Raw genomic sequence first — 14,963 nt, forward strand, 5'->3', positions numbered from 1 at the left:
ATTTTAAGTCTACGAGAGATTGGAATTAGCTGACATGTGTCATACTTGGCAGGTCACTAAAGTTAAAATGACCTAAATGCCACATCTGGACTTGCTTGAAAATCACTCTTAATTCCTGATCAGAGGTGCCGATACTGTGAGTCCCTGTTTAGATTACTGAAGTTTTTACATACTGGGATTTACGTGGGCCACAGAGATGTTAAAACGTCTGTGGAGATTCTCAGTCACGAAAAAAAGCACCATACGTGAGCAGATTCTGTTGAAGCATATTAATTCTCCACCCGAGAAAAATTCAGAACCACGGTGAGACGACTGCTACCGTGGCCAAATACACAGAGATTTTATCATCTTGATTAAGAGAAGCCTCAGATTTTCCCTGCATTTTTCCTTCAATGAAGTTAACGTGAAGCCATTTAAATCAAATGAAGAAACCACTTGGCCTCCGCTCTGCATTAAATCAATGGAGATGAAAGGAACGCAGTCAGATGAAGTAACGTATCTGCGTCCCATCGTCATTCATGTCAGCAACTCTGGGTTGTACACTAGTTGTTCCCATGCCTAGATCCGGGAGACTTTAGTCATTCCTGTCCTGGTCCCCTCCCATATGGACTACAGGTAGTTCTCGACTTACAACCGTTCGTTTAGCGGCCGTTCAAAGTTACAACGGCACTGAAAAAGGTGACTTATGACCGTTGGCCACGCTTACGCCCGTTGCAGCATCCCCATGGTTCTGTGATCAAAATTCAGAGGCTTGGCGACTGACTCGTACTTACGACGGTGTACAGGGTCACGTGATCCCCTTTGGCGACCTTCTGAGAAGCGAAGTCAAGGGGAGGGGGAGCCAGATTCCCTTAACCACCTCGTTACTAACTTAGCAACTGCAGTGATTCACTTAACAACCGTGGGAAGGTGGCAAAATGGGGAAAAACTCAATGACCGTCTCGCTCAGCGACAGAAATTTTGAGCTCTGTTGCCGTTAAGTCGAGGATTACCCCATTATTTTTATCACAATTTTGGTTTCTTTTTTTTTAACGGTTTGTATTTTTAACTGCGGAAGCCCCCCCCCGGAGTCGTGTATAATGAACTAACAACTCAAGAGAAATAAAGTTAATATATTTCCTATAAAAATGGTCTTTCTTTCAACATGGGCACTACGAGTCGTCCTGAGGCCATTTTCCTTAGAGATCCCTCACGGTTTATGATCCATTACTAGCACAATGCAGCAGGGGTTTATGTCTGCCGGGAAAAGACTGCTAGGTTTGCTATATTCTCACGAAGTATTAGTACTGCTTTATAAAGCCCTAGCAAGGCCACACCTGGAATACTGCAGCCAATTTTGATCACCACATCACAAAAGAGATGTTGAGAGTTTGGGGAAAATTCAGAGAAGAGCAACTAAGAAGATCCAAGGCATGGAGGCTAAAACATACGAAAAACGGCTGCGGGACTTGGGTTTGGCTAGTCTAAAGAAGAAATAGGGGAGACATGATAGCAGCATTCCAGTATTTGAGGGGCTGCCACAAAGAAGAAGGGGTCACATTATTCTCCAAAGCACCAGAGGGAAGGACGAGAAACAATGGTGGAAAATGATCAAGGAGAGAAGCAACCTGGAATTAAGGAGAAACTTCTTGACAGTGAGGACAATTAACCAGTGGAACAGCTTGCCACCAGAAATTGTGGGCACTCCATCACTGGAGGTTTTTGAGGAGAGACACTAGACAGTCACCTATCTGAGATGGTATAGGTTCTCCTGCTTGAGCGGGGGGCTGGACTAGAAGACCTCCAAGGTCCCTTATAGCTCTATTCTATCATTATTCTATTATCATTTTTCCTTTTTCGAGAAATTTCAAGGAAGTGAGTATGAGACTATTCTACCTCGCAAGAATCCTGGCATTGGATCCAGCTCTCTCAAACCAAACCAGAAGCTCATTACTCAAACTGTAACAGTTCGATGCCTATCAAGTCCAACATTGCTTGTGCCAAGATTTTTAACTCAGCTGTCTTGGATTAGCCTTGCCTTTGGTGCCTTCTTGAAATTCAGTTACTTCCATCATTCCCAGTTTGCCGATAAAGTTTACATCTGAAGGAAATATATTGTGAAGAAATCTATAAAGTAAGATCTGGGTAGGAATACGTTTCACTTATAATACAATCCAGGAGTAAAAGCAAAGCAAAGCCAAGCAGAACGCGAATGTCATAAAATGTATCATTTGCATTTTAATGTTAAAAATAATTCCAAAACAGGGATATATAGGTATAGTCCTCAACTTACAGCTACTTAGGGACTATTCGATGTTACAACAGTACTAAAAAATTGTAACTCATGACCAGTCCTCGCACTTATGACCATTGTAGTTTGCCAACTGTCACATGACCAAACTTGGGGAGCCTGGCAAACAGCATGTATTTAAAATGGATGCAGCATCCGTGTGTGTGTGTGTGTGTGTGTGTGTGTGTGTGTGTGTGTGTTGTCACATGATTGCCACTTGCAGCCTTCCCAGCTGGCTTCCAACAAGTGACATCAATGGGGGTAAGCCACTCGCTTAAGGACTGCGTGATTCATTTAACAGCAGCAGCGATGTGCTTAATAACCACAGCAAAAAGGTTGTAAATTCAGGCACAACTCGCTTAAAGACTGCCTGGGGGGGTAGGAAGTGGGGGCGTCACGTGATCCCCATCTGCAATTTTTTCCCCAACTGGCTTCCAACGAGGAAAGTCAATAGGGGAGTGGGGGGGGGGGAGGCAGTTTCGCTTAATGGCCTCATAATTCACTTAACAACCACCTCGCTTATGATGGGAGATTCTGGTCCAAAATCGTGGTCGTTAAGTCAAGGACTAGCTTTAAGCAAAAAAACAACAACATACTATTCTTTAATAATAATAATAATAACAATAATAATAATAATAATAATAATAATAATAATAAGAAGAAGAAGAAGAAGAAGAAGAAGAAGAAGAAGAAGAAGAAGAAGAAGAAGAAGAAGAAGAAGAAGAAGAAGAAGAAGAAGAAGAAGAAGAAGAAGAAGAAGAAGAAGTTGTTGTTGTTGTAAGGGACCTTGGAGGTCATCTAGTCCAACCCCCTGCTAAGGCAGGAAACCTTATACCATTTCAGGCAAATGGCTGGCCGGTCTCTTCTTAAAAGCTTCCAGTGTTGGAGCATTCACCACTTCTGGAGGCAGGTTGTTCCACTGGTTAATTGTTCTCGCTGTCAGGAAATTTCTCCTTAGTTCCAGGTTGCTTCTCTCCCTGATGGGTTTCCATCCGTGGCTGCTTCTCCTGCCTTCAGGGGCTTTGGAGAATAGCTTGACTGCCTGTTCTTTGGGGCAGCCCCTGAGATACTGGAACGCTGCTGTCATGTCCCCCCCCGGTCCTTCTCTTCCATCAAACTGGAGTCTAGAGACATCCCCTATTCCAGCAACCGTTCCTCGTGTGTTTGGGCCTCCAGACCTCTAATCATCTTTCTTGCTCTTCTCTGCACTCTTTCCAGAGTCTTGACATCTTTAACGAAGTACGTCCTGTCCCCTCTTCCTCCGCCGCCCCACCCCCACTCAAAAGTGTTGTATTTTAATTGGGCATGGTTTAATTCTCTTTTAATTTTTGTATAGCTATTTATATATGCCCTGTGAACCGCCCTGAGTCCCTAGGGAGAAGGGCGGTATAGAAATCAAATAAATGAATGAATGAATGAAATGAAAAGAGTTAGAAAATACTTACTCTCTTTCTTTCTCGGTCAGCTTGTCGTTAATGTTATCTTTGATTGCCGACCGGGAGCCCTTGTGAATGATTGGATACCTGAGGGGTACTTCCAGGAAGTAGGAGATCATAGAGACCAGGTGAGCGGTATAGCCCAGAGCAACGGCGATGCTCCCGTCGTCCTTCGCTGTGAAGGAGCAAAGAAGACCAATTTGAGCTTTTAAGAGTGAACCCGCAGTTGCGCTCTCCAGATTTGTGTGTGTGTGTGTGTGTGTTCATTTTTAATCGAAGAATTTATATTGCATTTGCGCCCTTTTCAAGTCCCAGCTGACTCCTCCAGGGGGCAGCTTGGCAAGATTGGTTTTTCCCCGGCAAGATTTTGGAAGGGGTCGCTTTGCTTCCTAGGGCTGAGAGGAAGTGACTGTCGTTCGAGTCAGCCAACTGTCTACTTCCTTGGGCGGGATTAGAACTCACCGTCTCCTAGTGATTGGCCGAAAGTCCCCCTGCCAGCTTACATGCCTAGGTCAGGACTAGAACTCACGCTCTCTTTGTGAGGGGTCACCTAGCTGGCTTTCATTCAAGCCTAAGGCGGGACTAGAACTCACAGGCCCCTAGTGATCAACCCCAGGTCGCCTAGCCCGTTTTCATGCCTAAAGCTAAGCTTGTAAGCCGCCCTGAGTCTTCGGAGAAGGGCGGGATATAAATGGAATTAAAATAAAAATAAATAAAATAAAGCGGGATTAGAACTCAGGAGTCGCCTAGTGATCATCCCAAGGTCGCCCAGGCTGACTTTCATTCAAGCCTAAGTCAGGACTAGAACTCGCAACCTTATGGTTTCTAGCCTGACGCCTTCACCCACTATGCCAAACTGTCTTAAATAAGGTACAGCTATCAAAACAGAAAGTGTCAATGGGAAAAAAAGGAAGTTGAGCTGAAAAAAAAGGGGGATTTCAAACGGCAATTGTCATGCCTTGCCACTGCTTTTAATTCCACTCAAGATGAACCCTTTCGTGTAATGCTTTCCCCAAAATACCTCTTGTCTAGGGCAGGGGTAGGCAACCTCGGCTCTTTTATGACTCGTGGACTTCAACTCCCAGAATTCCTTCAGCCAGCATGGGGGGAACTATGGCCCCTTCATGACTAGTGGACTTCAACTCCCAGAATTCCTGGGCCAGCATGGGGGAACTATGGCCCCTTCTCCCAGAATTCCTGAGCCAGCATGGGGGAACTATGGCCCCTTCATGACTTGTGGACTTCAACTCCCAGAATTCCTGAGCCAGCATGGGGGAACTATGGCCCCTTCATGACTCGCGGACTTCAACTCCCAGAATTCCTGAGCCCGTCTGAGAGAAATTTTGGCCCCTTCATGACTTGTGGACTCCAACTCCCAGAATTCCTCAGCCAGCATGGAGGAACTATGGCCCCTTCATGACTGGTGGACTTCAACTCCCAGAATTCCTCAGCCAGCCTGGCTCAGCTTGAAAACCTCTCCCTTTCCCCTCAGCATGGCTAGCTTAGGAATTCTGGGAGTTGAAGTCCACCAGTCATAAAAGAGCCAAGGTTGTCTACCCCTGGTCTAGGGAAACCATCCTTCATGGCCAAAACAGCAGCCCCCCCCCCACAAGGCCATAGCCCCCAGTAGCTCACAGTCTCCTTAAATCTTCCTTGGAACATCCCATTCCTTCTCTTCCTTCTCCCACCCTTCCTTTTTTTTCTATGCAGAAAACTCAGATTTATGGAATGGAGGAACTAACTTATCGAGTTCTCTGCACAGGAAACATTTTCTGAGGCAAAGCCTTAAAATACAGGCACACATAAGACATCGGCATTTTTGCTCGTATAAATTGGTGCCAAGGTTTCGGCGACAAGAGACAACAGAGAAACTTTACAGAAAAAAAATATTCAATTAAAAAAATAAGGTTTAGTGAAAGAGGGGAGGGGAGGAAAAAACGCACCAACACCCTATTTCGTTACTTCCAAGCCCTTTTGATTTGTTATGGATTAACTTTATCCTCTGTTGTTCAAATCGATGTTTTCCGTAGCTTCCTTCCTTTAACTTCCCCCTCCTTCAAAATTAAAAAAGATGAACGTAACTCCCTCGATGCAATTTATTTCGTTTTTCCTCCCCAAAATGTTTAGCCGTACTCTGGCACAACTGTGGGACAACCGATGAGCTTGTAAAAATATTAACGGCCTCACAGGCGCTATCAAATAGCAACCTTAAAAAAAATAATAATAATCCAGCTGTTGAGAACTATTAAAACAGCTTCCTTTCCCTCCGCTGTATCATCTCCCTTTCGCTCGTGTCCAATTCGCAAACGTGCTATATAAAAAAAAAAGCTAAGATCGTGCAATTGTTTTGCATTGTTTCTTTGCTTATTTGGGCAATACGGCTTATCAAAAGGGAGTAAAAAGGTCTCAAGAATATGGCTGGAGGACTGGATCTACTCCCAGCTTCGCAATCTCCTAGGGCAGCGTGTCTCAATCTCAGCAACTTTTTTTTTTTTAAATTCCATTTATATCCCGCCCTTCTCCGAAGACTCAGGGCGGCTTACAAGCTTAGCAATAGCCTTCATTCTATGTATATGCCTGCTTATTAGGGCTTTCACACACACACACCCCAAGCGGCATTATTACAAAGTCAGCTTAATTGCCCCCAACAATCTGGGTCCTCATTTTACCTACCTGGGAAGGATGGAAGGCTGAGTCAACCTTGAGCCTGGTGGGACTCGAACCTGCACTAATTGCAGGCAGCTGGTGTTACTTAAGGAGGCATTAGCCCACTGCTCCACCAAGGCTCTTTTGAAGAGGTATATGGACTTCAACTCCCAGAATACCCCAGTCAGCAACATTCTTTGTCTCAACAACAACAAAAATCACATTTTTAACCCAACCGATTTGGTTAGAGGGGAGCGAGGGGGGGGGGGGAACGGAGGCCTGACCTATTCCCTTGGCATGCTGTACAGTGCAATCAGATAACAAAATGAGCAGGTCAATGGCCAGTTACCTTGAAAGTTTTCAGAATTGGGCAACTTCACGCCGCAAATAAAATAATCCTCTTGATCGCTCTGTGAAGAGTAGAAAGAAGAGGTTGCATCTGGGCCACGTTTGCTCATAAAAGTCCCGATTCTGAGAGCAAGCTAACATACTTACTGTACATGCCTATATACATGCATGTATATATATATATATGTGTGTGTGTGTGTGTAAATTTTCCCCTGTCTGTCTCTGGGGGTGACTCTGTTTCCTAGCCGAGGGAGCCAGCATCGTCTGAGGGTGGTGTCAGGACCCACCCACCCCACTCCAAAAGGAGTTTTTACTAGGACATGATCGGTTGTGGAAATGCAAGACAGGATCTGGCATTGTGTTACATTTTTACTATATATAAAGGACTCCCATTTCAACCCCCCCCCTCAACCCCATCTGGTCAGCCTCACATCAATTAAACTTAGGTGTCGACCCTTTCGTGGGAAAAGGGGAATCTTCTCCTGCTTTATTGCTAATTGCTTTCTTCCTTTCAGTTCCAGATAGGGATACAACCCAGATCTCTTCTCCCTTCCTTCCCCTCCTTTGTTGTACTGGGATCAAAGGGGTTTGCCAGGTCTTTGGAATGCAGCCTCCGGTCAGGCTGAATAAACATCTTCACCTCTCCCTGCCCCCCCCCCCGGAGAATGGCAGAATCCAGGGGCGCACAATATTTTAAACATACATTTATGAATGTGATATAAATGGATTCTGACAGGGTGTTTCTGTGGTCACGTGGCCAGCATGGCTATATGCCAAAGGCTCACGGAACGCTGTGACCTCCCCAACAAAATGTTACCTATTTAACTACTCGCACTTCCGTGCTTTCAAACTGCTAGGGGGGCAGGAGCTGAGACAAGGAATGAGAGCTCAGCCCAGCCGCTTTAACCATCGCATGCATGCATCTGTCTGTCTGCCTGCCTAATATCCATCCATCATCTACCTACCTACCTACCTACCTACCAACCTATCATCTATCCATTATCTGCCTACCTACCTACCATCCCTTATCTTCCTACCATCAATCCATCATCTACCTACCAACCTACCAACTATCTATCTATCTATCTATCTATCTATCTATCTATCTATCTATCTATCTATCTATCTATCTATCTATCATCTATCTATCTATCTATCTATCATCTATCTATCTATCTATCTATCATCTATCTATCTATCTGTCATCGCATGCATGCATCTGTCTGCCTGCCTAATATCCATCCATCATCTACCTACCTACCTACCTACCAACCTACCATCTATCCATTATCTATCTGCCTACCTACCTACCATCCCTTATCTTCCTACCATCAATCCATCATCTACCTACCAACCTACTATCTATCTATCTATCTATCTATCTATCTATCTATCTATCTATCTATCTATCTATCTATCTATCTATCTGCCTACCTACCTACCATCCTTTGTTTACCAATCCATCCACCTACCTACCATCCATCATCTACCTACCTACCATCCCTTATCTGTCTACCTATCATCCATCCACCCATCCATCCCTTATCTATTTACCTACCCACCTACCTACCATCCCTTATCTGTGTCTACCTACCATCCGCCCATCGTCTATCTACCAACCTATCTACCATCCCTTATCTGTCTACCTACCATCCATCCATCCATCCATCCATCCATCCATCCATCCCCTATCTATCTATCTATCTATCTATCTATCTATCTATCTATCTATCTATCTATCTATCTATCTATCTATCTATCTATCTCTATCTCCCAGACCTATCACCCCTCTGAATTTAAGAACCCAGGAATTGAATCTGGAAATATACAGATGCAAAATCTTAAGTTCTGACTCGAGAGCTCTAGGCCAGAGGTCCCCAATCTTTTGGGCACCAGGGACCGGTTCCGTGGAGAGAGGTTTTTCCGCGGAGTGAAGGGTGTGTGGTTTTGCGTGCTGCCAGCATCCCGCGAATGAGGCTTTGCTTGTTTGTGCGGACTGTTTGCTGGCATGCCGTGGCCCGATACCGGTCCATGGTCGGAGGGTTGGGGACCCCTGCTCTAGGCTGCTTAACCGAAGGTCATTTTTGCCCATAGATAGTTAATGTTTAGGATAACTGAAGTTCAGCCTCTTCTCCAAGGTCAAAAGCTGGAGGCTTGCTAAACTCCTGACCCTGCCGTTCTTAGGAAACCCATCACTCACCGTATCAATAGGATAAATACAGGAAAGCTCTGATAGCAATTGCCTACATCGGATGGTCAGCTGAGCGTTGGTTTTCAAGAACTGCTCTCTAAGGGAAGGAGACAGAAACCGGTCAATCATGCAACCATGGCTTCCCGAAGGAGCTGTCAACAACACCCTTATTCTGAGAAATTACCGTTTCTGCCCCACTGAGGGAAGTGCAGTACTGTTAATTTTTAAAGTCCCAGTCTAGCTGACCAAAATGGCAAACTTTAAGAAGGATGCATTTCCTGTGTAATACACTGACAGGCCATTACGGGGGTGGGGGTGGGGAGACGGCTTGGCAAGTTTTATCTGAGGATCTAGTTCGTAGCAGAAACTCCACAGACGAATTTATCGTTGGGGGGGGGGGCGGAAGGGATGCCTAATGAAGAATGTACAACTAAGGGTTTGCAAAAAAGGGTTAATGTCTGGAAACTGTTCCAACCCCGAGGACTCCCTTGAAAAAGCCTTGTTAAGGTACAGCCGGGGCTCCCAACCGGAGTGTGTGTGTGTGTGTGTGTGTGTGTGTGCCAGATGATATTCTGGAGGGTGAGAAAACTTACGGTTTTCAAAATTAGAGTGCATTTGCATAATTTGTTGCTGTTATTTCGGGACTTTTGTTAAGGGGCGCGAGAATGTATCAGAAGCGTTGCAGGGGCGCGGGGTATAGAAAAGGTTGGCAGCCGCCGAGGTACAGCACAGAAGGGAACTTCAGGGGGAAAACGACAAAACGCGATAATCGGCCACCGTTTCTGCCTAAACGCCTCCCTACGCCGCAAATGAGGGATCCCAATATTTTAATTTGGAACGTCGGTGCCCCAATTTACAATTCTTGGCACTTCGTAGGTATTTCTGAAGATCCCGGGCCAACCCTTCCTCTTCAGCACTCGGTCAGTAGCTATTATCTAGCTCTTGTGAAAGGAGAATTAGCCACCAACTGTACATGCTGTTGTTATTGTTGTCATTGTTTTCAGTCACCAAGTCATGCCCAACTCATGACCTCAAGGACCACAGCACACCGCCCCCCCCTCCCCCCCATCGTCCACTATCTCCCTGGGTCCACCCAAACCTACGTCCACTGCATCAATGACACTATCTATTGTACTTCTTCATTTATTTGGCCAAGGGTGACTAGACACACGAGGAATTTGTCTCCCGTACTGAAGCATTCAGTGGACTTGCAAAAAAAAGAGAAAATAATAATAATAACAGGAGGAGGAGGAGGAGGAGGAGGAGGAGGAGGAGGAGGAGGAGGAAGAGAACTGGAGGAGATAACAAAATACAAAGACCTACAAATAGACATAGAACGACTGTGGCAAAGGCAAGCAAGGGTGGTACCAATAGTAATAGGCGCCTTGGGTGCAATCCCAAAACAACGGGAGCACCACTTGGACACCATCATCGGCATTGACAAATTCGCCATTGGTCAATTGCAAAAGGCGGCCTTGCTAGGAACTGCTTCCATCCTGCGACAATATCTATATCATCAAACATCCACATCTGCCTATCCTGGGTCCTTGGTAAGGACTCGATAGGTAGACAAAAATGGCAAATCCAGTCTGAACATCTGGCTGACTATGCAAATAATATAATGATGATGATGATGAAGGAGGAGGAGGAGGAGGAGGAGGAGGAGGGGAGGAGGAGACAATAAAGTAAAATAATAAATAATATTGCAGCCACACAACATGGGTTAATATATATACATGTTAGATTAAAAAAAAACCGTAGTAGTCACTGTATTTTGTCAGCTGCAGGAATTAGGTGTTCAGCAGAGGGATGAACACCTAATTTTCTCAGCCACTAATCAGTTTCTCTAATTAACTCTGTCTAACCATCCCATCCTCTGCCGTTCTTTTCTCCTTTTGCCTTCCCTCTTTCCCAACATCAGAATCTTTCTCCAAGGAGTCCTCTCTTCTCATTTTGTGGCCAAAGTATTTGAGTTTCAGCTTCAACAGCTGTCCTTCCAAAGAACAGTCAGGTTTAAATATCCTTTAGGACGACTGTAAATGAACAAGCAGAATATACGCAAATTTCCCTGCCCCATTCCAACCAATTTTAAGAGTCCTTTTACCTCTTGGCTGTGCACTCCTTCCTTAATTCCTGCAGAGGTTCCTTATCTAATTGGAGCTTTGAATGTTCTTCTTCAAATACTTTTCCTACCAAAATCATTTGAGGAAGAAAATACCTGAGGTTACTCTTCAGTAGCAAAGATTGGCAATTAAACAACACTATTTAATTAGTTAAACCATTGGTAACATATAAGGTCATTCTACGGTATTATCTGGTGCCAAATCTCTAATCCTCCAATAAGACATGCCTATTCTGCCATAGCCCTTGTCCTCCAGAACAGAGATGGGGAATGATGGCCCTTTTATGACTTATGGACTTCAACTCCCAGAATTCCTGAGTTGAAGTTCACAAGTCATAAAGGAGCCATAGTTCCCCCACCCACGCTGGCTCAGGAATTCTGGGAGTTGAAGTCCACAAGTCATAAAGGAGCCATAGTTCCCCCATGCTGGCTGAGGAATTCTGGGAGTTGAAGTCCACAAGTCATAAAAGGGCCATCATTTCCCACCCCTGCTCTACAATACTCTCCCTTCATATATCAAAATGACTCCACTGGTCTTTCACAAGGCTGTGAAGATTCGCCTGTGCAGTCAGGTCAGGGGCCCTGAGTGTGTTAAGGCAGCAGTCCCCAACTTCTTTGGCTGCGTGGATCGGCGGCGACACATGGCTGCGGCAGGGAGGGGACGGGGTTGCATGTTCAACCTAATCCCACACATGCACAAAAGTTTTGTCGCTTCCCCCCCCCCCCCCGCAAGCTTGCCTGCCGCTTGCGTGGTCTTGTTCTCAACAGGTCATGGACTGGTAGTGGTCTGTAGCGCAGGTGTTAGAGACCCCTGTGTTAAAATCTGTTTCCTGGCTGTATTAACATCCAACCATAGTAACAGATCTTCTTGGTGCCAGAAATATTGTCAGGATAATAATTTAATAGCTAAACATCTTATGTAAAGATGTAATGTAATGTGGATGATGCAATAATAGGAATGACTTGGCAGGTGTGTGTATCCCTTTAAGAGTCTGAGTATAAAAGGGAAGTTTTTTGCTGCTCTCTCTCTCTCTCTCTCTCTCTCTCTGTCTCTCTCTCTCTCGTCTGTTTGATTGCTGTAATTGCTGTGTACTGGAGTTTGCTGTTTTATGACGTGTATGTATTTTATTTCTAGTGTATCTTTATAGATATAGTGTAATATAAACCACCATTTAATTACAAACCACTGTTTACTGTACGTACTCCTGGGTTACCTCAGCGCCATAAGACTGTGCATGTTCTGACAAATATTTATTTTGTACAGTCTTAATTGCTTTGTTTCTGAGAGGTCCCTGGTGCTCTCTGAGCTTGGTTGTTTGCTTGCAGACGTTTCATGCGGGCTAGTCTAGCACTAGCATTGATGACGTTACCTAGCTGGGTCATGAAATGTCTGCAAGAAAGCCACCAAGCTCCGAGAGCACCAAGGACCCCTCGTTTCAATCCTGAGCTACAAATAATTCTCCATTATTGGTGCTTTGCTTTTACGTCCTATGAAAGCGACCCAGAGTTGCTTGTTGAGATGGGAGGGGCTAGAGAAATCAAATACATAAGTCAACTTGAGAACTTAAGAGACAGCGTAGCAACATTGTTGAGCGAGGATCTGAACCTCAGGATCTAGTATAAAAGCTGCAGAGTAAACCAATTACAGGCAGTCCTTCAGTTATGACCACAGCTGAGCCCAAGATTTATGTTGCTAAGTGAAAGATTTGTTAAGTGAGTTTGCCCCAGTTTCCGACTTTTCTTGCCACAGTTGTTAAGTCAAATCGTTGCATTCGCTAAGTTAGTCACACGGCTGTCAAGTGACTCCGGCTTCCCCATGGACGTTGCTTGTCAGAAGGTCGCAAAAGGGGATCACGTGACCGTCAAAAACATGAACCAGTTTCAGCCATCGTAAATAGGAACTGCAGCCGTCATAAATATGAACCAATTGCCAAGCATCCGAACTTTGACCGCATGACCACGAGGATGCCGCAACAGTTGTGTGAAAAAGGTCATAAGTCACTTTTTCCGGGGCGTTGTAACTTTGAACGGTCACTAAATTATTATTTATTATTATTTATTGAATTTTTATACCGCCCTTCTTCCGAAGGACTCAGGGCGGTGAACAGGGCATATAGATAGAAATACAAAAGTTAAAAGAAGATTAAATTATTGCCCGAATTAAAACGATCAAAATATAAAAAAACATTAAAACCCTAAAATTCCCCCATCAGGCCAGGCCAGCTTGTTCAAATAGATGGGTCTTTAACCCGCGCCGGAAGGAGCGAAGATCGTTGCTAAGTCAATCGTTGCTAAGTCGAGGACTACCTGAATTTGGGTTAGCTAGCCTCTCCTAACATTGTTACTGTGGATCCATTCAGCTGAAGCGCACTTCTAAACGCTCCTTGGTAGTTTATTCAATTTAAGGAGTCCAATTTCTACTCTCGCTGCTTCAGTCCCGCCTCTGCTAGAGCTTTTGAAGAAACTAACAAGAGATTCTTAAAGCAGTACAAGAGAAATTGAAGCAAGCTGATTAAAAAAAGAATGTTTATGATTTATTAACCTTTGGAATGCGACACTCGCACCCTATTCTGCTAAACCGGAGGAGAGTCAATTTGAAGAATATTAAATTAGTCCCTTCTGATCGCAAAGTAAGATACGGGGGAAGTTTTCCGGTTTCAACTAAACTGGACATTTTAAGAGAATTTTGAACAAGGAAGGACTAGTTGCAATTGTTCTGCTCTTGAAAATATCTTTCAAGAAGAGGTATTATTCGCTCCTGTGCTCTGGGATTCCCAGTTCACATTCTGGCCCCGAAATCTCCGAGAGTTTTAACTTGATTTTTTTTGGACCGATCACCCTGTATTAAGGGCGGTGTACGTTCTTTCTTGGCTTTATTCTCAGGATCAGGGATATTTCAACACGTCAGAAACGGTGAACTTTTCACACACGAGATGCCCTAAAGCCTTGGAAGAATAACTCTACATCTGATACATCCCAACCGATGGCTGTGTGTTATCCTGTCAAGCTCTGAAGCAACTTCGCTTGGCAAAGGGATGGATTTCGAAGCATTTTGGTCACGTTTGTTAAGAGCTATTTTTATATCACTTATTCCCCCCCCCCCCGATTGTTATCCCCTTCTTTGTTTCAAATTGAGCGCCGGCACGTCATTCCTACTGTTAAATTTTAAGGAAGGGCCTAGTCACGAAGACAAGATTTTGCTATTCACTGGTGTTTCACTCTTTATAGGTTGTCCCCAACTAATGGCCACGACTGGGATCAGAATTTCCGTTACTAAGCAAGATGGTTGTTAAGTTGAGCCATGCCCAATTTTACCACTTTTTTTTTTTGGCCATGTTTGAATCAGACGGTTAAAGAGAATACGGCTTGCCTTATTTACTTTGCTTGTCTGAAGCTGGCTGGGAAAGTCACATTTTTTTTAAAAAAAACTGTTTCATTTGTATCCTGCTTCTTTTATTTTTTTACAAATAACTCAAGGCGCCAAACGTATCTTGACACGCCTTCCACCCCTTATCTTCCCCACAGCAGCCCCCACCCTGTGAGGTGGGGGTTGGACTGAGAGTGACTGACCTAAGGTCACCTAGCTGGCTTTCATGGCTAAGGCAGCACTAAACTGAGTTTCCTCGTTTCCAGTTTGGTCCCTTAACCCAGAGGTCTACAACCTTTCCAGACTTGTGCATCGGAGGGAAGGAGAGCAGCTTCAAAACTGGTGTGCGTGTGTGCGTGCACGGGGCCACGCACACTGGCGCGGCACTGGCAGCTCCGTCCGCGCATGCGGCATCCGCTGGCCCCATGCGCATGTGTGAATGGCAGCACATCCCCACGGTGGCTTGTGGCCCATTCGCGCATGCTCCAACGGGCCACGCAAACCACCCGGGCTAGTGGTGCATGAGCAAAAGGGCTGCAAACACCCGCCCCACGCTAGCATCCCCGTTCGCACCTGCGCAAACG

The 14,963-nt window shown here is 45.0% G+C and overlaps 1 protein-coding gene across 3 annotated transcripts in view; it reads right to left on the reverse strand.

The window, feature by feature from the left end:
* Positions 1-14,963, reverse strand: part of UVRAG (UV radiation resistance associated) — a gene marked incomplete at its 3' end in the record, with an annotated part of 110,784 nt that overhangs the window by 36,005 nt on the left and 59,816 nt on the right. For all 3 annotated transcript variants that reach the window (XM_081327821.1, XM_081327822.1, XM_081327820.1), the window contains exons 9-12: positions 10,995-11,079; positions 8,900-8,987; positions 6,701-6,761; positions 3,715-3,880 (exon numbers count right to left, since the gene is read on the reverse strand). In XM_081327821.1, the coding sequence (XP_081183947.1) occupies positions 3,715-3,880; positions 6,701-6,761; positions 8,900-8,987; positions 10,995-11,079 (400 nt within the window). The remainder of the gene's footprint in view (positions 1-3,714; positions 3,881-6,700; positions 6,762-8,899; positions 8,988-10,994; positions 11,080-14,963) is intronic.

This window comes from Vipera berus (assembly GCF_964194415.1).
Source record: "Vipera berus genome assembly, chromosome: 4".
Lineage (NCBI taxonomy): Eukaryota > Metazoa > Chordata > Lepidosauria > Squamata > Viperidae > Vipera > Vipera berus.